Source organism: Monodon monoceros, unplaced genomic scaffold (assembly GCF_005190385.1).
Source record: "Monodon monoceros isolate NGI ecotype Baffin Bay Population unplaced genomic scaffold, NGI_Narwhal_1 Super_Scaffold_3, whole genome shotgun sequence".
NCBI lineage: Eukaryota > Metazoa > Chordata > Mammalia > Artiodactyla > Monodontidae > Monodon > Monodon monoceros.
The window spans coordinates 36,942,834-36,966,264 of NW_021703780.1; the positions used below are offsets into that span (position 1 = coordinate 36,942,834).

At 42.8% G+C, this 23,431-nt stretch overlaps 1 protein-coding gene across 5 annotated transcripts in view; it reads right to left on the reverse strand.

Moving 5' to 3' along the window:
- The window catches only part of CMTR1 (cap methyltransferase 1), a 58,528-nt gene that overhangs the window by 1,471 nt on the left and 33,626 nt on the right, over nucleotides 1-23,431 (reverse strand). For 2 of the 5 annotated variants that reach the window (XM_029241947.1, XM_029241946.1), the window contains exons 14-23: nucleotides 8,929-8,985; nucleotides 8,106-8,163; nucleotides 7,524-7,592; nucleotides 6,411-6,542; nucleotides 5,395-5,517; nucleotides 4,623-4,714; nucleotides 3,701-3,769; nucleotides 2,275-2,322; nucleotides 1,263-1,375; nucleotides 537-783 (exon numbers count right to left, since the gene is read on the reverse strand). In XM_029241947.1, the coding sequence (XP_029097780.1) occupies nucleotides 537-783; nucleotides 1,263-1,375; nucleotides 2,275-2,322; nucleotides 3,701-3,769; nucleotides 4,623-4,714; nucleotides 5,395-5,517; nucleotides 6,411-6,542; nucleotides 7,524-7,592; nucleotides 8,106-8,163; nucleotides 8,929-8,985 (1,008 nt within the window). Of the gene's footprint in view, nucleotides 1-536; nucleotides 784-1,262; nucleotides 1,376-2,274; nucleotides 2,323-3,700; nucleotides 3,770-4,622; nucleotides 4,715-4,849; nucleotides 5,518-6,410; nucleotides 6,543-7,523; nucleotides 7,593-8,105; nucleotides 8,164-8,928; nucleotides 8,986-23,431 lie in introns of those variants that run through there. The other 3 variants (XM_029241948.1, XM_029241949.1, XR_003796573.1) reach the window with 2 other exon arrangements.

The following is a 23,431-nucleotide window of genomic DNA, read 5'->3' on the forward strand; positions in this document are numbered from 1 at the left end:
TGTGTGTGCACTGGGGGCAGGGCAGGTCTCACTAATGACTCCAATTGAGCGTCTTCCCTCTGGCAGCCAAATGTACCTAGTAGGCCCTGCTCCCTGCCTTCCAGGACCAGCTTTTTTCAACACACAGCTTCTGCTGCTGCTAATTGCATCCTACTGGATCCTTTAATTACTGATATTCCTGGTTTATCTGTCTCTGCTGCTCTAATAGAACAGTATTAGTGTGGTGACACACTGGTGTCAGTGGCTAATTACAGGCACATCAGGGCTACTGGCTGCTGTCGAAACCTATGACCAACAATCTGGCAACACACTGGGTCCAAAGGCAAGACTGTGGACCTCAGCATTAGCCCACGCCCCGGCCAGGGTCGGGCCCTTCACACCCAGGACCCCCAACCATCACAGCCATACCCTCGTGGGAAGCCCCTGCATGGGCAGCAGTCAGTCTCAGGACCCGGGTGTACCCCGAGAGGTCAGGCTGGCATTCTAGCAGGAGTACCTGGGGCTGCAGGGGGCAGGCCTGGAAGGCGGCTACTTACTGAAATGGAGCAATGGCGTCTGAAGGGAGGTCAAAGGTAGAGTTCTTGGTTTTCTTGTTGTAGAAGAACTTCCTCTTGAAGCTTTTGCTGAATCCCATAGTCCATGGCTCTGACAGAAGGAAAGGGGGAAGAAGCCCAGAAAGGACACAAAATACCCATGGGGGACAGGTCAGGCCAATGAAGGGCATACCTTCCTTCACGCCCGTTCCTCCACTCCCATCCCCGCCAAACAGCACCGGAGAAGAGCCTGTGAGGACACAGCCTTCATCACCCGCCCAAAGGGGCTCCAGGAAGACGACTAAGATAATTCTCAACAACTCTCCCCAGTCCCGCCAACCTGCTACCAGGGCAACATCTCTCGGGCCCTGGCAGAGGGAGTAGGAGTCTGTTAGCCAGAGGGTACTAAGGAAAAAGGATTCTACAGGTGATACGAATGGCCAAGCTTGACTTTCTGGATCTGCTGTTGCCCACTGCGAAGGCCCTTCTCTTGCCATGAGGACACCATGTGTGCATATACAAGTTGGGCTCCCCTCTCTCCAGCCCCAGCACAACCCCCCCAGGATCCACCGAAGAACAGAAGAGGCTCAGGGAACACAGTCCCGCTCAACATACACCTCAAAGCAATGCCCACCTCAGTAGGGAGCCCTTAGCTCTGGCTCAAGTAGGGTCTGGGCCAGTTGCCCTGGCTGAGGGAGTGGGGTTAGGGAACAGTGGCTCATCACCCACCATTCACTGTCCTGACAATGTAGAGGCCAGTGGGCACAAAGTGCCGGTCGTCCCGCCCTGTATAGCTGAGCTTTGGCGTGCCACTGGAGCCCTTGATGATCTTCATTTCCAACCTTGATTTTCCAGAGTAGGCATGCAAACAGGAAGCGTGAGTGTGTGTGTGTGTGTGTGTGTGTGAAAGAGAGAGAGAAAGCCCTAATGTTAGTCTCTGGCTAATGTCAAAATCAGCCAACCAACCACAGTACTTTACCTCAGTTCAACATGAGAAACTGAGGCAGAGACCTGAGTTGCTCCAGGCCACACAGCAAGTGAGTTTGAGTGCGGTGCTGGGTTTAGAACTCAGGCTCTGAACTCCCAACTAAGCAATGGAGGCAGGGAAGTGACACATGCCCCTGCTATGTTGCTGCTTGCTGTTTGCGGGGTGTCAGGGTGACACGGGTAAGGGTAAGATCGGACTACGAGTGCCACTGGATCTTCAGTTCACCACCCATGGCATCAGTGTGGCTACTAAAGAGTTAATTCGGGAGCACTGAGACCCAGCCCAGCTCCAGTGGCCACAGGGGCACACCCAGGATGAGACCCTCAGATCTGAGCACCCTGCACACCGCTAAGATTATGAGGAAGCAGTTACACCCCCTCTACCCCTCCAGGCTCAATCTCTCTGTCAGCACCAGGAGCTGGGATTTATAGTGTTTCAAGCAGCTTGCTGCTCTGCCCCTAGCAGGGACAATCGTAACTGTTACAGCATCAGCGAGCCCGTATTTCTGCCTGACACACACCCGCCCTGCTCCCCTCCTGACAGTGCTGAATCAGCTCTTAGCTGGGGGGCCCTTGGCTGCAGCTGAGCCACGCAGGCAAAGGAGGTGGGGGGGCGGTAGAGGCAGCCACCAGGGCAACTCACCACCGCACCCCTAACCCACCGCTACAGAAAAAGAGAACGAATCCTGGACACTGCCATGCCCCCCACCCCAACTGCTCTCAAATCCTAAGCTACCCTGGCTGAGTCACTCACCTGACAAAAATCTTCTCCATCTCCTCCAGCCTGTATACCTCCTTCACCCTGTGGACAGACGGACAAAGCTGACAAAGGATTCTTGGTGGGACACTTGTCTGGGCAGCAGCTGGTAGGCAGGAGGCTGTGCCTATCCTCACCTTCTGCCTCAGGCCCTGCACCACCCAACCCACCAAGAATGAGGACCCCTAGCCTGTCACTGCCATCCTCCACAGACAAGCCCTAGGTTTCAGAGCTGCCAAGCACCCCCTGGAGCCTGCCCCAGGGCACCCGGGGAGCACAGCTATGGTTCAGGAAGTCAGGTGGGGGAAAGAGGAAGGTCTGGCAGACGAAGATGTGCCTGTCAGCATTCCCAACCTCGGTCACCGTCACCATCTCTAGAGGCCAGAACACCAAGGGCCAGACTCTTGCCCAGGTCTGTCTACATGGATTTTAGGCCTTCCTGTAACAGAGTTGCTTCCAAATCGTCCTAATAGGCCTATTACCATTAGGGGTGATGAGAAGACGCCCCCTACCCAGGATGCAAGGCTCCTGTTTGATGCCCAGCCCTCCACCTCTGGGGGCCCCTGAACACGCCTTTGGAACTGCTACTGAGTAAGGTGCCCAGAAGCCAAGCAACCAGACCGTCACAAGCAGCAGAGGCAGGACCCCTGGAGGCTGCTTCTCAGGAACCGGCAGACAGGACATTTTAAAGTGCAAGAAGAAATTACTTTTAGACTTTCAGAAGACTTCTAAAAGTGCATTCCCACTATTGGATTTAATCCTATGTAAATCTGTATTAAAAAGAATAATGAAAATTATTTTGATAAAATGTACCTCAGTCTCTAGTCACATGAAGCCCCAAAGATAATAACCTCAGACCTCAGCCCAGACTGGAAAAGTCTGTTCCATCTGTCTGCTCCCTGACTGTTACCCTCTAAAGGCCTAGAACTTTTACATTACCTAACGTGGCAACAAACCATGGCCTTCTTTCCATGCACCAAGGATCCCATTACCTCAAACCAACCTTTTCTTTTTCATGTTCAAAAACTCCCATTCCCTCAGCACCCTTTTCTTACCTGAAAAAAATGAAAAGGCCGGGACTGATATGCTAATGATATTCAAGCATGAATGTGTGGCTCACAAGGTGTGTTAGTGCTCTCAGAGGCATGTGTGTCTTAAATGAGGATGCCTTAAACCTGAGGAACGAACCTCTCCTGTGGAGGTTGGCCCACTGTGACAGGCAGGATGGGGGATACTCTGGGGCAAAGGAATCACCTACCCAGCACCCCCAAGCAAATCACTCAATGGCAGTCTGATCTCTAATGCCAGCCTGGCCTGGTCTCCTCCACTGAGCCCTCCCAGCCCTCACAGGACAGGGAGGCAGGCACTGGCCAGAAAGAAGCAATGGGAGAGGAGGATTTGGGGGGAGAGATGATCTGCTCACCTGATGGGATTCATGTCAGGCCGACTGGGCTTGGAAACAGCTTTCACAAATTTCTCAGCAAGCTGAATTCTACAATCCAAACAGAGTCTCTCAGAGGCAAGTAAGGGTATCTTTACCAGCACCCACACCCCCAGGGCATTGTCATGGCACCAGTGGGAGTACACTCCTGAATCTGCAGCAGAACTGCTCCAAGAGGCAGCACTCATGTCTCCCAGGAAGCCCACCCTTGCCCTTCTCCAGTGATGTCGTCATGAACGCCCTCTCCCCCACTCTGGATTCTGACCTCTACTTTCAATACATCTTGGTTGGTTTTCCTGAAGTGTAACTTCGGCTGTGTTCAGTCACCTCCACCAGAACTTCAAGCATCATCTTTATTCTGTGCGTCGGCTCCTTCACCCCAAACCACAGATACCACAGTACACCCACTCAGATGAACCAACTTAGGAGTGACTTCAGCACCATAGCGGTGTAAGATGTCTCTCCTTTTTGTCCCCCTTTTAAACGACTCATTAGGCATCTATCCACGAACAAAAGCACCTCTGTGGGAGTTGTGGGATCCATAAACTGACTTAAGTGGGACCACCAAGAACAGAACACATTCTTCAGAGAAGACCCTCCCTCTTCCCCATAAGGTCACCCTCTTGCTCAACCTTAAAACAACATCTCCGCTGATCTGAACAGCTGAGGCAAAATAGAGTGTGCTAGTATGTATGAAATCAAGGCCCAAGTCCTGGTAACTGGAAGTGTCAACACCAATTTCTCACCCTGCCCTTGGAACCAGCTAGTGGGTAGAAGAGGGAAACTCTAAGGATCCTCTTAAGCAGAGAAAGCCTGGGAGAGGCCCAAGCCACAGAGGCTGCCGCCATAGAGCTGCCCTGGCCCACCCCGGCCCACCTTCCCTCCCCCAGGGCCCAGGTCAGACCGTTGGTTAAAGTGCTGCTCCCGCACGTCGCTGCCATTCAGCACAAGGACATCGAGGATGTGGATGGCACTAATCTTCCGCTGGGCCTTCCCCTAGAAGGACAAGTACACTGCCCACCCTGCCAGGAATTGGCCTGGGGCTCACTCTGCCCACTGTGGCACGCTGGCCTCCATTCTACACATAGCCGGGGGAAGGGAAGGGCTCTAAACACAGGATATTTCTCTCACCTCCCTCCCAGTTGATTCTCAGCACCAGCCTGGCCCATGCTTCTGAGAAGACAGAGGCCTGAGGTGATGGGTGATGAGCCCCCTTGAATCTCAAACCCAGTGAGGCTGCCGCCATGGTGCTCCAGCAGGACCTGGCTTCCCACTCTGGCCAACTGTTCCCACTGACTGTTCTGAAAGTTATCTGTATGGCTGTAATACCCAAAGCTCATGGGAAATAACAAGTTGCTTCTTTCCCAAGGAATCCTTGGTCAATAACAATCAGCAGCTAAAAAATATGCAGCAGGTTCACCAGGGACTTCGCTACACAGAGATGATCAAGATCTCCTAAACATAAGGAGACTGTGGTCCTCCCTACCTGAATATGCCATGGCTTAGAGCAACTACTCGAGGAGGAGGAACAATTACAAAGCATTCGCCAGGCCCTGGGCCCTCTCAGGCACCACATACACATAACCCAGTTAACTCAGGGGGCATGGGGGCGAAGGGACAGGCCCAGCTCTTCCCCAGATGGCAGAGCCATACACGTGAGCAGAACCACCTCTAACCTCCCCTTTCAGCTCATGGACAATCTCCACAGAGAGCAGAGTGTCCCGAGGTAGCTCTGTCTTCAGGTCCAGCTTGACCCAGCGGTCTGACTGGCGGCCATCCCATGTGTAGATCTGAGACTTCTATGGGCAGAGAGAAAGGGCCAGGTCAGGCAGACAAAGACATTGAGTGGTGAGAAGCTCAGCTCTCAAAAGGGCTTTTAGTTGGTGGCTACAAGCTGACGGGGCTGGGAAATGCCAGAAGAAAAGGTCTCAGAGAGATTAGTCAATTATACTTCGTACACTATAATGACAGTGTTGTCCTCCACTGCCTCAGTGGAAGAGGAGAGCTCTGACTCTGTCCCACTGGGAGGGAACAGGCTCAGGGCACTATTCAAGAGGCCTGAGTTCATGATCAGAGGCCCTCAAGAAAGATCCAGCTTGGTGTATGTCTGAAGTGGGTTTGGTGAAGGGTCTGGAGAGCAGAGCAGAGAGAAAGTAAAAAAAGATAAAGTGTGAGAGGACACAGAGAAAGTAAGTGAGGAAGAAGAGATAAAACTATAAAGACAACTCAGAGTGAAAAGAAAGAGCAATGAGGACTTTACCCAATTAAGATATAGAACTGCCAAGGTTTTCCCTCACCTCATTTTAGACTCCAAAGACAGGGGATGACATGGGTGGTGTTGCAAAGAAATAGCTGCATGGGCTCAAGCCAGCTTAGCCTACTGACCATCCTGCTAGCCTAGGAAGCTCCACATCACAAGAAAGGAGGCAGTGTTCCCTTTAGCGATACATGGAGGTGAATAAGCAAATACATGGATAAATGAAAGACAGAAAGAATGAATGAATGATATTTGGCTAACTTAGAGGAAGAAAGGAAGTGAAGTTTCAAGAAATACCTTCCCTGCGGTCAAAGCTCCAGCTCCCTGGTGCCAAGAGAACGTGCACCAAGTGTGGCAGGCAGCTGTCCAGATTCCCACAGACAGACAGCAAGCTTCCACCACCCAAGCTGGGTAGGAAGCCAGCTGCAGACTTACCCCCAGGCCGATGAGGAACTTCTGCTCACTGCCAGACACCATGCAGCGGTAGTCGAGCACTGGGCGGATCTTCTCCAGGGTTTTGGAAGTAAGCAGCGTGGGCTTATAGCTGAAGATGTCGATCTCAGTGCCCTGCAGCCCCGGATCAGAGAAAACACGGCTGGGTTGGGGGAAGGGACAGGCGCTCAGTACGGGTGCCTGGGGGGTGGGGCAGGGAGTTAGGGCAGGCTGGGGGAGGGGAGGGACAGGAAGCACTTGCTGTCTGAAACATGCCCCCTGCTCTACCTACAAATGTACTAACTGGGATCTAATTCTGTCTGCTTGGAGTGTTCCTTTAGGGCCTATTAGGAGAGGCTGGGAAAGGAAAGAACACCGAGTCCCCAGAGTACAGATCGATTTACCAGAGCTATAAGGAAATGGCACCAGAATATAAAAGCCTCCCCTTCACTAAAACTGAAGGCAAAGACTTGCAAGCAGTTGGTTTGAAAGCAGCTAAGTAATCTCTCTACCCATTCAGAAAAATTTACACGTGCTATTTTTTTTTTTTTTTTGAGGCCATCTTGAACCTCATTCTCCAGTCCCTAACCAGCACAATGGCCCATGATCTGGGCCAGATTTAAATAAAGCCCAGGGAAAAGCTGGAAGTCAGGTGGTAGGAAAACATAGGGCAGAAGAAGTCTGAGGACCACTCACCAGAAACAGAACAGGAAGTCTAAGTTTAGGCCAGCTCCACTGTGAGCTCTCCTGGCAGCCCCTCCTGGCCCTCTGACCAGCTCCCCAGCCTAAGATCATCCCATACTTCATGTCTCCCCTGCAGGCACACTCACAGGACCCTAAACTTGCCAGGGAGTGAGAGCCAGCACCACCCTTTGGGCAGCGGGAATGCTGAACAGAACACATCTCGGGCCAAGAATCTTCAGGCAGCCTGATGGGCTCCCAGGGAACTCAACGCCCTACACCAAAAATTCCATCTGTGGTGGCCTCAGCCCAGCCCCCGGGAACCCATGTGGTCCCTGCACAAGCCCTCTGGAGGCCAGGCATCTGGGGGTCTCAGTGATACTACATCTAATTAGGCCTCTCTAACTTTTTATTTTCACCAGATACCAAGCTTACCTGGATTAGCTCGAAGAACTTAGATTTTGGGTCTGTGGAAGAAGGAGCAACTCTAGCCTGGTCTGGGATCTAAAACAAGACAGCAAAGAGCTTTGGTTTTCAAACGCATTTTTGACCAAGGCTGTGTGTGAGTTTACGCAGGCAAGGGCATAGGCTCAGGCTGGGCAAGAGGAAATGGCACACAACAAAGGAAGCTGGGGTGGGGTGGGAGTGGAGTTGGCTAATTCAGTCACTGCTCCCTTTCAGGCCCTGTGGTAGCACACCCCAAAGGCCACTTACCTTTCTCTGGGGCTCTCTGTGGTCAGTGTTGCTACCCAGGGCCACCAGCAGGAAAATGAGGCCTGTTTACCCACCACCCTTGTCCTCGCTAACCAGCCTGCAGGGCTAAACGAGCAGTGAAAGGGCCAAGGAGGTTACTCCCAACAATGCTGAGACATCCAATTCTGGAGTGCTGTGAGGGTAGGCAGATCTCTTCATTGGGGCAGGTGCGGGGAACCCTAAGATGACCGGGTTGGGAGTCAGTCCCATTCTTCTTTAAAGTTTCCCTGCCCTGGAGCAAAAACGGGCTGGGGAGACACTCACCCCCCAAAGCCGGAGGCACTCTTTCCGGATCTCTGCCTGCCGAGGCTCACTTAGTGTCCTGGGAAAATGAAGCCAGTAAATGACTAAAACCTCAAAGGCATACAAGGAGTGTGCCTCCTGCGCACCCATCAGAACCCCAGAGAGAGGACGTCAGTGTGTACATGCACATACGAGGCCAAGTTGCCATTACCCAGGGTGCTTATAAGACTCCCATGCCTCTGCCTCTTGGAGACAGGAGCTCAGATATACACAAAATGAGATGACCTCCTTGTCCCACCACGAAAGGAAGGGAGGAGACCACCCTCCTGACCACCCTGGATGTCAGGGTCCCCACACACCCTTCTTCCAATTACCCATCGGCACATGCTGGCTCCTCTGACAAAGGCCACATTGAGTCCATCCCAGTGGATGTCACCACATCCCAGAAAGCTGAATTAACTTATGTTCACCCCCTGCCAGAGGTTTTCCTTGACCAGTCCTACATCTCCTCTGTTGATCACTCTTTTACTCTGTGTCCCCTGAACATTAGATGTTCTACACGTGCTATGCCACTCTACATCCTCTGATGCACTGTTAACAACTTTCCTGTATCCTTTTCCTGGGTTACCCTTGTCTGTCCAAAGACAACATAATCTTTGAGGGCAAGGTTCATGCCATATGCTTCTTTGGCATACTTCACAGACTACAGCAAAGTATGAGATTAAAAAAAGTAGGTAGTTTTAAGTGTTTGTGTAAATGAAATAAACAAAGAGCTCAGGAGGAGGAACAAAACATAAAGATCTTCCCTTGAAATAGGTGAATTCTGGAAAGGGGCAACACTCACGTGTCTTGAACAAAGGCATGGATTTTGGCCAGAGCTTTGATCTGCAGGCTACAATGGCTAGAAGAAAAAAAATGATTTTATCGCAGAAGGATTACCAAAAAAGACAGCCAATAGACATCAGGACAGAGAAGTTTAGCCAGAGCAGTGGCCATCTATGTTTGAGGGAGGGGCTAGAGAGTCAAAAGAGAAACCCCTCGACCATACCCTTAAGGTACCTGATAAAGGCTTAGGGTAAAGCAGAACTGAGTCAAACCCTCCAGACACTCAGATCCCAAGTCCAGCTAAAAGGAAGGTTCTGATAGCATCCTTAAAAATTTGAAAGCAGTAGCGAATTGATTCTTTTTTTTTTTTTAAAGAATCTTAGTTTTGCAGGGTCTTAGTTCCCCAACCAGGGATCGAAACTGTGCCCCCTGCAGTGGAAGCGTGGAATCCTAACCACTGGACGACCAGGGAATTCTCTGAACTGATTCTAAATAAAGCAACAACAGAGCGCAGACCCAGTTCAACTACACACTAAACTGACTTACCTGCACCAACAGCTGCCCTTTCTACTTTAGGCTCCATGACTCTTAGACACAACGTCTGGCTTTTAATTTTAAAAGTGATACGTGATAAAGCAAGATGTGACCCACTGACAAGATGGAAAACAGTCCAATAGAACAAGACCCAGAGGTGATCCAAATGTTGGAATTATCAGACAGGACCTTTAAAATAACTGTGAAAAACATGTTAAAGGATCTAGTGGAAAAGGTATAACATGCATAAAAGATGGAGAATATTGGCAGAGATATAAAAACTGTATTTTGGGGACTTCCCTAATGGTGCAGTGGTTAAGACTCCATGCTCCCAATGCAGGGGGCCCAGGTCCGATCCCTAGCCAAGGAACTAGATCCCACATGCATGCACAACTAAGAGTTTGCATGCCACAACTCAGGAGCCCACATGCCGCAACTAAGGAGCCCATATGCCGCAACTGAGGAGCCCACCTGCCACAACCAAAGGAGCCCACATGCCACAACTAAGGAGGCCATGAGCCGCAACTAAGACCCGGCACAACCAAATAAATTAATTAAAATAAATAAATAAATAATAAAAACTGTATTTTTAAAAAGCAAATAAAAACTCTAGAAATGAAAAGTATATTAGCAATAAATGTCTTTTTACTTATTTAATTTACTGACGTATAGTTGATTCACAATATTATGTTAGTTGCAGGTATACAACATAGTGATTCAAAATTTTAATATACTACACTCTATTTAAAGTTATAAAATATTGGCTATATATCCTTGTAGCTTACATATTGTACACATAGTAGTTTGTACCTGTTAATCCCCTACCCCTATCTTGCCCCTCCCCTCCTCCCTCTCCCCACTGGCAACCACTAGTTTGTTCTCTAAATCTGTGAGTCTGTTTCTGTTTTATTATTCATTCATTTATTTTTTAGATTCCACATATAAGTGATAACATACAGTATTTGTCTTTCTGTCTGACTGATTTCACTAAGGTCCTTCACTCTAGGTCCATCCATATTGTTGCAAATGGCAGAATTTCATTCTTTTTATGACTGAGTAATAAATATTCCATTGTGTGTGTATCTCTCTCTCTCTATATATATATATATCTCACATCTTCTTTATCCATTCAGCTGTTGATGGACACTTAGGTTGCTTCCATATCTTGGCTGTTATAAATAATGCTGCTATGAACAGTGCGATGCAATCTTTTCAAATTAGTGTTTGTTTTCTCCGTATAAATACCCAGGAGTGGAACTGCTGGATCACATGCTGGATCAGTTTTTTGAGGAACCTTCACACTGTTTTCCACAGTAGCTGCACCAATTTACATTCTCGCCAACAGTGTAGTAGGGTTTCCTTTTCTCCACATCCTCAACAACATTTGTTGTTTGATGATGGCCATTCTGACAAATGCAAGGTGATCTCATTTGATTTGCATTTCTCTGATTATTAGTGATACTGAGCACCTTTTCATATGCCTGTTGGCCATCTGTATGTCTTCCTTGGGAAAATGTCTATTCAGGTCTTCTGCCCATTTTTTTAATTGGATGGTTTGTTTTTATTGATATTTGAATTATATGAACTGTTTCCATATTTTGGATATTAACCTTTTATCAGTCACATCGTTTGCAAATATTTTCTCCCATTCGGTAGGTTGTCTTTTCATTTTGTTGGTTTCCTTTGCTGTGCAAAAGCTTTTAAGTTTAATTAGGTGGAGTTTCTTTATTTTTGTTTCCTTTGCCTTAGGACCTGATCCTCCCCCAAATTTCTATACTTTATGTCAAAGAGTGTTCTGCCCTTGTTTTCTTCTAGTTTTATGGTTTCTGGTGTTACATGGGTCTTTCATCCATTTTGAGTTTAATTTTGTACATAGTGTGAGAAAATGTTCTAATTTCATTCTCTTACATGTAGCTGACCAGTTTCCCCAGCACCACTTATTGAAAAGACTGTCTTTTCTCCATTGTATATTCTTGCATATTCTTGCTTTGTCATAGATTAACTGACAAAATATAAAGGGAAAATCTAGAAAGCAGTCAGAGAAAAAAGGACACATGACATACAGAGAAACAATGATAAGAATAATGGCTGACTTCTCATCAAGAACAAGAAAGGCAGAGAATAGTGGAACAATATCTTTAAAGTGCTGAAAGAAAAATGCCTCAAATTCTAAATTCAATGAAAATATCCTTCGAAAGAGAAATAAATGTATTTTCAAAAGACAAAAGCTGAAGGAATTACTCTCCAACAGACTTGCACTAAAAAAGTAATTCTAAAAGAAATTCTTTAGGCTTAAGGGAAATATTCCATTTATGTATATACCACATTTTCTTTATCCATTCACCTGTCAATGGACATTTAGGTTGTTTCCAAATCTTGGTTATTGTGAGTAATGCTGCAGTGAACATTGGTGGGGGGGAGGGGGGGCTCATATCTTTTTGTGATCAGTTCTTTTGGATAAATACTCAGAAGTAGAATTGCTGGATCATATGGTAGTTCTGTTTTTTTCTTTATTGCACTGACTAGTTCCTCCAGTATAATACTGAATTGAAGGGTGAAAATAGACATCTTTGCCTTATTCTTGATTTTAAGTATAAAGTATTTAACCATTAAGTATGATGTCAGCTGTAGGTAGGTTTTTTGTAGATGTCCTTTACCAGACTGACAAAGTTTTCTTTTATTCCTAGTTTGCTGAGAGTTTTTAATCATGAATGGATGTTTAATTTTGTCAAATAGTCTTTCTGTATCTATAAAAATTATTATATTATTTTTCTTCTTTATTCCTTTAATACAGTGAGGTACAATGAATGATTTTCAAAAGGTATACAGATCTTGCATTTTTAGATAAACTCCAGTTGGTCACGAGTATCACATATATATTGCTAAATTTGATTTACTAACATTTTATTAAGGATTTTTTTTTTTTTTTTTTTGCCCCGGACGCGCAGGCTCAGCAGCCATGGCTCACGAGCCCAGCCGCTCCGCAGCATGTGGGATCTTCCCGGACCGGGGCACGAACCCGAGTCCCCTGTATCGGCAGGCAGACTCCCAACCACTGCGCCACCAGGGAAGCCCTATTAAGGATTTTTATGTCTATGTTCATGAGGGGTGTTAATCTATAAATCTGTAATCTTTTGAAGTTTTTGTCTTGTTTAAATATCTATATATTTAAATGCTATAAATGTCCCTTTATTAATCCCTTTTTAATTCCTTTAAATATATATATATATAAAGGAATATGTATATTTATCTAGTCATCTGTCAATGGACATTAAAAGGCATATAAATTGGGAAGGAAAGCATACAATTATTTATTTGCAGAAGACATGGTTATATATGTAAAAAATCTTAATGAATCTACCAAACTACTAGAACTAATAAGTAAATTAAGCATTCACACAAAATACGTAGTCAATATACAAAAATCAATTGTATTTCCATATACTAGCAATGAACAATTAGAAAAGGAAATTTTTAAAACACAATTTACAATAGCATCCAAACCCATAAAATTCTTAGAAATAAATTTAACAGAAGATGTATAACACCTCTATACTGAAAACTATAAAACTGCTGAGAAACATTAAAGAACCTAAATAAATGGTTATTTTTTGGTTCATTTATAGGGAGATTCAATATTGTTAAGATGTCAATTCTTCCCCAAATTGACCTATAAATTTAATGTAATCTCCATCAAAAATCCAGCAGGCCTACTGTAGAAATTGAAAAGCTGATCCTAAAATTTATATGGAAATGAAAAACAAAACAAAAAAACACCTGGACTAGCTAATACAATCTTGAAAAAGAAGAACAAAGATTGAGAACATATACTATCTGATCTCAAGATGACTTTTTTCAAGGTATAGTCATCAAGAAAACATAACAAAGGACAGACAAACAGGTTAATGGAAACAAAACAGAGTGTCCTGGATAAAATCACACATATACAGTCAAATAATTTTCAACAAGGGTGCCAAAGCAATTAAATGGGAAAAGGAAAAGTATTTTCAACAAATGGTGCTAGAACTGGATATTTATAAGGAAAAAAAGAACTTTGACCACTACATCATACCATATACAAAAATTAATTTCAGATGGATTATGGACCTAAACATATAAGCTAAAACTATAAAATTTCTAGATGAAAGCTGGAGAATATTTTCATGTCTTTAGTATACGTGAAAAATTTTTAGAGAAAAAAAAAATCACCAACAAAAAGAAAAAACTGATAAACTGGATTTCAGCAGCAAAATTTAAAACTTCTAGGCAATTGAATTGAAAAGGAAGAAATAAAATTATCTCAGTTCGCAGATGACAGACCTTTTATGCAAAAAACCCTGAAGATTCCACAATAAACTGTTATAATAATCAAATTTCAGCTAACTTGCAGGATACAAAATCAACAGACAAAAATCAGTCACATCTCTATACACTAACAATGAACGATCTGAAAATGAAATCATCAACTCTACCTACAACAGCATCAAAAACAATACTGAGGAATAAATTAAATCAAGGAAGTGAAAGATGTACACTGAAAGCTACATAACACTGCTGAACAAAATGAAAAGAGACATAAATAAATGGAAGGGCATGCTGTGTTCATGGATTGGAAGACTTAATATTGTTAACATGACAATACTACCCGAAGCAATCTACAGATTCAGTACAATCCCTATCAAAATCCCGATGGCAGTTTCTGCAGAAATAGAAAAATCCATCCTAGAAATCATATGGAAACTCAGAGAACCCCAAATAGCCAAAACAATACTGCAAATGAAGAACAAAGCTGGGGACCTCATATATCCTGAATTCAAAAAAACTTACTACAACACTGCAGTAAAACAGTGTGGTACTGGTATCAACACCAATGGAACAGAATAGAGAGCTCAGAAATAAACCCTCACATATATGATCAAATGATTTTCAACAAGAGTGCCAAGGCATTCCATGGGGAATGGATAGTCTTTTCAACAAATGGTGCTGGGAAAACTGGATATCCACATGCAAAAGAATAAAGTTAGACTCTTACTTTACACCATCTATAAAAATCAATTCAAAATGGATCAAAGACCTAAACATAAGAGCTAAAACTATGAAACTCTCAGAAGAAAACACAGGGAAAAGCTTCATGACACTGGATTTAGGAATGGACTTGAAGCATAGGCAATAAAAGAAAAAAAGATAAAATGGACTACATCAAAATTTAAAACTTCTGTGCATCAAAGGACACAATCAATATAATAAAAAACAACCCACAGAATGTGAAAAAATATTTTCAAATCATATATCTGATTAACAGATTAATACCCAGAATGTATAAAGAACTATAACACAACAACAAAAATCAAACAAACCAATTTAAAAATGGGCAGGGCTTCCCTGGTGGCGCAGTGGTTAAGAATCCGCCTGCCAATGCAGAGGACACGGGTTCGATCCCAAGCCTGTGAAGATCCCACATCCCGCAGAGCAACTAAGCCTGTGCACCACAACTACTGAGACCACATGCCTCAACTACTGAAGCCCGCACGCCTAGAGCCTGTGCTCTACAACAAGAGAAGCCACTACAATGAGAAGCCCATGCACCACAATGAAGAGTAGCCCCCGCTCACCGCAGCTAGAGAAAGCCCACACACAGCAACAAAGACCCAACGCAGCCAAAAATAAATAAATACAATAAATTTATAAAAAAAGAAAAAAAATGGGCAAAGGGAGGTGTGGCCACGATGGCAGAGTAGGAAGACCCTGAGCTCACCTCTTCACATGGGACACCAAAATTACAATTATTTAGAGAGCAACTGGCTATAAGAACAACCTGAAGACTACCAGAAGAGATTTTCTAGCTATAAAGAAGAAACCACAATGAGATGGGTAGGAGGGGTGGAGATGTGGTATAGTCAAGACCCACACCCCTGGGTAGGTAACTCACAAATGGAAGGATAATCACAACTGCCCAGGTTCTCCCCAAGGACTGAGGCATCTGAGCCCTGCATTGGATTCCCCAGCCCAGGGGCTTTGCACCAGGAAGATGAGCCCCACAATGTCTGGCTTTGAAGGCCAGCGGGGCTTACTTACAAGAGAGCTGGAGGGCTGTAGGAGAAGAGACTCCACTCTTAAAGGGCACATGAAAATTCTCACATACTCCCAAGTCCCAGCACTCAGGCAGTAATTGTAAAGGAGGTTGCGTGAGACCCACTTGGTGATCTTGGAGAGTCTCCCAGAGAGACAGGAGGCCACTGGGACTCCTCTTGGGGACACAGATGCTGGCAACAGCCATTTTGGGGGAGCTTATTCTACCATGAGGACAGTGGTGTGTGCAAGTGCCATTTTGGTGTCCTCCCTCTACCTATTAGTGCTGGGGGCTTGCCCACCCACCAATGGGCTAGCACCAGTCCTGAGACCCCCCCCCCGCCCCTTTTGACAGCTGCCCTAGGACTCAGCCCCATCCACAAGCAGCCAGCACCAGCCCCTGGTCCCCCAGGGCCCCACAGCCACCACCCCAGGATCAGGCCCCACCCACCAGAGGGTCAGCACCAGCCCCAGGACCCTCCTGGGACAGGCGGTCAGCCACAATGGGACCCAGCCCCGCCCACTAGCGAGCTGGTAACTACCATACAAGGTAGGGCCTGGCAGCCAACTGGGTCAGGGGCCAGCCCCACCTAACAGCACACCCACAATAATCAACCCTGCCACAACCGAAGGGCCCATGCAGCCCATAGCCCTAGAGCCCACACCTCTGGTAACCAGAGAGGAGTGTGTTGCTGGGCCCCATACGACATCTCCTATATAAGTCCACTTCTCCAAGGTTGGGAAACGTAACCAACCTACCTAATACGTAGAAATAAACAGAGAATCAGGCAAAGTGAGGAATATATCCCAAGTGAAGACATAAGACAAAACCCCAGAAGAATTAAGCGAGGTGGAGATAAGCAATCTACCCAATCAAGGGTTCAAAGTAATAATCATAAGGAAGCTTAATGAACTCGGTGAATGGATGAACACAGTAAGAAGTTTAACAAAGAGTTAAAAAATATAAAGAAGAATCAAACGGAGCTGAAGAATATAATAACTTAAATAAAAAACACACTAGAAGGAATCAGCAGTGTATCAGATGATACAGAGAAACAGATAAGTGAACTGGAAGACAGAATAGTATAAATCACCTAAGCTGAAAAAAGAATTTAAAAAAATGAGGACAGTTTAAGAGAACTCTGGGGCAACATCAATCATACTAACATTTGCATTATGGAGGTTCCAGAAGGAAAAAAGAGAGAAATGGGGGCAGAGAACTTATTTGAGGAGAAAATAGCTGAAAACTTCCCTAACCTAGGAAAGAAAACAGACATCCAGGAAACACAGAAGTCCAGGCAACACAGAGAGTCCCAAACAAGATGAACCCAAAGAGGTCAACACCAAGACACACTATAATTAAAATGGCAAAAATTAAAAGATAAAGACAGAATCTTAAAAGCTGCAAGAGAAGGACAACTAGTTACATACATGGGAACTCCCGTAAGACTGTCAGCTGACTTTTCAACAGAAAATTTGCAGACCAGAAGGGAGTGGCATAATATATTCAAAGTGATGAAAGGGAAAAAAAAATCTACAACCGAGAATACTCTATCTTCCAAGAACATCATTCAGATTTGAAGGAGAGATAAAGATTTTTATAAACAAGCAAAAGCTGAGAGAGTTTAGCAACACTAAACCAGCTTTACAATAAATGTTTAAAGGGACTTCTCAAAGCAGAAAAGGCCACAACTATAAATACGAAAATTAAAAAAGGAGAAATCCCATTGATAAAGGCAGATATACAGTAAAGTTAGCAAATCAGCCACTTATAAAGCTATTAGGAAGGGTTAAAGTCAAAAATAGTAAAATAATTTATATCCACAATAAGTAGTTAAGGGACACACAGACAGAAGTACATAAAATATGATGTCAAAAATGTTAAACGTGGGAGGGGGAAGAGTACACGTGAAACATTCTCAGGATGGATCACATGCTAGGCCACAAACCAAGTCTCAATAAATTTATAAAGACTGAAATCATACCAAGCATTGTTTCCAACCACAAGGTATGAAACTGGAAATCAACTACAAGAAAAAAACTGCAAAAAACAAACATGTGGAGGCTAAACAATATGCTACTAAACAACTAATGGGTCACTGAAGAAATCAAAGAGGAAATTAAAAAATACCTAAAGTCAAATGAAAATGGAAACACAATGATCCAAAAACCTATGGGACACAGCAAAAGCAGTTCTAAGGGGGAAATTTATAGCAATACAAGCCTACCTCAGGAAATAAGAAAAATATCAAACAATCTAACTGTACACGTCCTTTATGAACTAGAGAAAGAAGAAGAAACAAAACCCAAAGTTAGTAGAAGGAAAGAAAGATCAGAGCAGAAAGAAATGAAATAGAGGCTGAAGAAAACAACGGAAAAGATCAATGAAACTAAAAGCTGGTTCTTTGAAAAGATAAACAAAATTCATAAACTTTTAGCCAAATTCATCAAGAAAAAAAGAGAGAGGGCCCAGAAAAATAAAATCAGAATGAAAGAGAAGTCACAACCAACATCACAGAAATACAAAGGAAATTTAAAAATTACTACAATTATACTGACAACCTAGGAAAAATGGATAAATTCCTAGAAATATACAATCTCTTAAGACTGAATTAAGAAGAAATAGAATCCATTGAATGAATGGATAACGAAAATGTGGTGTGTATGTATATATATATATATATATATATATATATATATATATATATATATAATGGAATATTACTCAGCCATTAAAAAGAATGAAATAATGCCATTTGCAGCAACACGGATGGACCTAGAGATTATCATACTAAGTGAAGTATGTCAGAAAGAGAAAGACAAATGCCATATGATATTACTTATATGTGGAATCTAAAATATGACAGAAATGAACATATCTATGAAACAAAAACTGACTCACAGACATAGAGAACAGACTTGTGGTTGCCGGGGGTGGGGGAGTGTGGAGGGAGGGAGAAGGATTGGGAGTTTGCGATTAGCAGGTGCAAACTATTATATATAGGATGGATAAACAACAAGGTTCTACTGTATAGCAAAGGGAAATATATTCAATATCCTATGATAAACCATAGTGGAAAAGAATATGAAAAAGAATATATATATATGTGTAACTGAGTCACTTTACTGTATAGCAGAAATTAAACACAACACTGTAAATCAATTATACTTCAATAAAATTTTTTAAAAGAGAAGAAACAGAAAATATGAACAGAGTGATTACCAATGATAAAACTGAATTAGTAAAAACAAACAAACAGAAAACCTCCCAACAAACAAAAGTCCAGGACCAGACAGCTTCACAGGTGAATTCTAACAAACATTTAAAGAAGAGTTAATACCTATCTTTCTCAAACTACTCTAAAAAACGGAAGAGAAAGGAATGCTCCTGAACTCATTCTACTAGGCCAGCATCACCCTGCTACCAAAACCAAAGACACCACAAAAAAAGAAAATTACAGGCTAAATATCACTTATAAACACAGATGTAAAAATCCTCAACAAAATATTAGCAAACTGAACTCAACAATACTTTAAAAAGATTAAGACCAGGGCTTCCCTGGTGGCGCAGTGGTTGAGAATCTGCCTGCTAATGCAGGGGACATGGGTTCGAGCCCTGGTCCGGGAGGATCCCACATGTCGTGGAGCAACTGGGTCCGTGAGCCACAACTACTGAGCCTGCGCATCTGGAGCCTGTGCTCTGCAATGAGAGGCCGCGATAGTGACAGGCCCGCGCACCACGATGAAGAGTGGCCCCCACTTGCCACAACTAGAGAAAGCCCTCGCACAGAAACGAAGACCCAACACAGCAAAAATAAATAAATTAATAAACTCCTACCCCCAACATCTTAAAAAAAAAAAAAAAAGATTAAGACCATGATCAAATGGAATTTATCCCAGGGGTGCAAGGATGGTTCAATATCTGCAGATCAATCAACATAATACACCACATCAACAAACTGAATAAAAATCGTATGATCATCTCCATGGATACAGAAAAAGGTTTTGACAAAACTCAACATCCATTTATGATGAAAAAACTCCCAACAAAGTTGGTAGAGAGAACATATCTCAACATAATAAAGGCCATAGATGACAAACCTACAGCCGACATCATACCCAACAGTGAAAAGCCGTAAATCTTTCCTCTAAGATCAGGAACAAGACAAGAGTGCCCACTCTCGCCACTTTTATTCAACATCATCGTATTGGAAGTCCTAGCCACAGCAATCACACAAGAAAAAGAAATAAAAGTTATCCAAATTGGACAGGAAGAAGTAAAATTGTTACTGTTTGCAGATGACATGATACTATATACAGAAAATCCTACAGATGCCACCAAAATGTTATTAGAATAAATGAACTCAGTAAAGTTGTAGGATACAAAATTAATATACTGAAATCTGTTGCATTTCTATATACTAACAACAAACTATCAGAAAGAGAAATTAAGAAAACAATACCATTTACAACTGCATTGAAAAGATAAAATACCTACAAATAAATCTAACCAAGGAGGTAAAAAGACGTGTACTCAGAAAACTGTAAGACATTGATTCATTCAAGAAACTGAAGATAACAAAACCAAATGAAAAGATATACTTTCCATTTGGCTGGAAGAATATTGGATTGGAAGAATGGATTCCAATGGGTTGGAAGAACATTGTTAAAATGACCATACTACCCAAGGCAATCTACAGAGTCAGTGCAATCCTTAACAAAATACCAATGGCATTTTTCACAGAACTAGAACAAATAATTCTAAAATTTGTGTGAAACCGTAAAAGACCACAAATATCCAAAACAACCTTCAGAAGAAGAACAAAGCTGGAGGTGTAACACTCCCTAATTTCAAACTAGGGAAATAGGGTCAATTAATCTATGACAATGGAGGCAAGAATATACAATGGGGAAAAAACAGCCTCTTCAATAAACAATGTTGGGAAAACTGGATAGCTACATGCCAAAGAATCAAACTGGCCTACTTTCTCACTCCATACACAAAAATAAACTCAAAATAGATTAAAGACTTAAATATAAGTAAGACTTGAAACCATAAAACTTCCAGAAGAAAACACAGGTAGTATGCTCTTTGACATCAGTCTTAGCAATTTTTTTTTTGATATGTCTCCTTAGGCAAGGGAAACAAAAATAAACAAATGGCACTACATCAAAAGCTAAAAGGCTTTTGCACAGCAATGGGAGGGAGATATTTGCAAACAATATATCTGATAAGGGGTTATAATCCAAAATATACAAAGAACTCATACAACTCAACATCAAAAAAAAAAAACACCTAGATGAATGGATAAAGAAGATGTGGTGTATATATATACACAATGGAATATACTCAACTATAAAAAAAGAACAATGCCATTTGCAGCAACATGGATGGACCCAGAGATTATCATACTAAGTAAGTCAAAGACAAATATCATACTATATCACTTATATGTGGAATCTAAAAAAATTATGCATACGTACTTGTTTACAAAACAGACTAACAGAAACAGACTCACAGACACTGAAAACAAATTTATGGTTACCCAAGAGGGAAGAGATAAATTAGGAGTTTGGGATTATCATATAAACTATATAAAATAAATAAGCAACAAGGTCCTACTGTATAACACAGGGAACTATATTCAATATCTTATAATAAACTATAATGGAAAAGAATCTGAAAAATAATACACGTTTTATATATATATAAAACTGAATCACTTTGCTGTACACTAGAAACTAACACAACATTGTAAATCAACTATACTTCAATTTAAAAAAAAAAACACCTGATTAAAAAATGGGCAAAGGATCTGAATAGACATTTTTCTGTGGAAGACATACAGATGGACAAGAGACACATGAAAAGATCATCACTAATCATCAAGAAAATGCAAATCAAAACCACAATGAGATATCACCTCCCCGTCAGAATAGCTGTTATCAAAAAGACAACAAATAACAAGTGTTGGCAAGGATATGGAGAAAAAGGAACATTCGTGCACTATTGGTAGGAATGTAAATTGGTACAGCCACTATGGAAAGCAGTATGGAGGCTCCTCAAAAAATTAAAAATAGAACTACCACATGATCTAGCAATTCCACTCTGGCTATTTTTCTGAAGAAAACATAAATGCTAATTCAAAAAGATATATGCACCCCCATGTTCACTGCAGCATTATTTACAATAGCCAATATACAGAAGCAACCTAAGTGTCCATCAACAGATGAATGAAGAAGATGTGGTATATATATACAAAGGAATATTACTCAGCCATAAAAAGAATGAAATCTTGCCATTTGCAACAACATGGATGGACCTACAGAGTATTATGCTAAGTAAAATAAGTCAGAGAAAGATAAATACTGTATGACTTCACTTATGTGGAATTAAAAAAAAAATGAACAAACAACAGAACAGAAATAGACTCACAGATACAGAGAACAAACTGGTGGTTGCCAGAAGGGAGGGGAGTGGGGGGGGGATGAGTGAAATCAGAGAGGGAGATTAAGAGGTACAAACTTCCAGTTATAAAATAAATAAGTCACAAGATGCAATGTACAGCACAGAGAATATAGTAAATAATAACTTTTTAAGGTGACAGATGGTAACTAGACTTCAGTGACCATTTTGTAATGTATAAAAATATCAAATCACTATGTTGTACACCTAAAACTAATATGATATCGTAAGTCAATTATACTTCAATAAAAAATAAAATTTTAAAAATAAAAATGGGCAAAGGACTTGAATAGACATTTCTCCAAAGAAGATATACAAACAGCCAATTTGCATATGAAAACATACTCAACATCATTACTCATTAGGGAAACGCAAACCAAAACTACAATGACCAGTTCAGACCCATTAGGATGGCTGAAGTGTTGGAGAAGATATGAAGAAATTGGAACCCTGGTGCATTGCTGGTGAGAACATAAAATGGTACAGCAATCCCACTTCCAGAGGTATACCCAGACAAACTGAAAGCAGGGACACAAACAGTTACTTTGCACACCAATATTCATGGCAGTATTACTCTCAATAGCTAAAATGTGGGGAAAACCCAAATGTCCATCATCAGCTGAATGGATAAACAAAATGTGGTATGTACATATAATGAATTATTAATTAGCCTTTAAAAAGGAATGAAATCCTGACACATGTTACAACATGATCAATCTTGCAAACATTATGCTAAGTGAAATAGCCAGACACAAAACGACAAATTATTGTATGAATGCACTTATATGAGGTACCTGCAATAAGCAAATTCACAGAGATAGAAAGGGGAATGGGGGATAAGGGGAATGGGAGTTACTGTTTCATAGGTAGAGAGTTTCTGCTTTGGATGGTTAAAAAGTTCTGGAAGGGCTTCCCTGGTGGCGCAGCGGTTGAGAGTCCACCTGCCGATGCAGGGGACACGGGTTCGGGACACGGGTTCGTGCCCCGGTCTGGGAAGATCCCACATGCCGCGAAGGGGCTAGGCCCATAAGCCATGGCCACTGAGCCTGCGCGTCCGGAGCCTGTGCTCCGCAGCGGGAGAGGCCACAACAGTGAGAGGCCCGCATACCGCAAAAAAAAAAGTTCTGGAAATGCATCGTGGTGATGGTTGCACAACAATGTGAATATACTTAATGCCACTGAATTATACATTTTAATAAGGGTTAAAGTGATAAATGTTATGTTATGTGTATATTTGTTTGTTTATTTATTTATTTATTTTTGGCTGTGTTGGGTCTTCATTGCTGTGCGCAAGCTTTCTCTAGTTGCGGTGAGCGGCGGCTACTCTTCATTGCGGTGTGCAGGCTTCTCATTGTTGTGGCTTCTCTTGTTGCAGAGCATGGGCTCTAGGCACTCAGGCTTCAGCAGTTGTGGCATGTAGGCTCAGTAGTTGTGGCTTGCGGGCTCTAGAGCT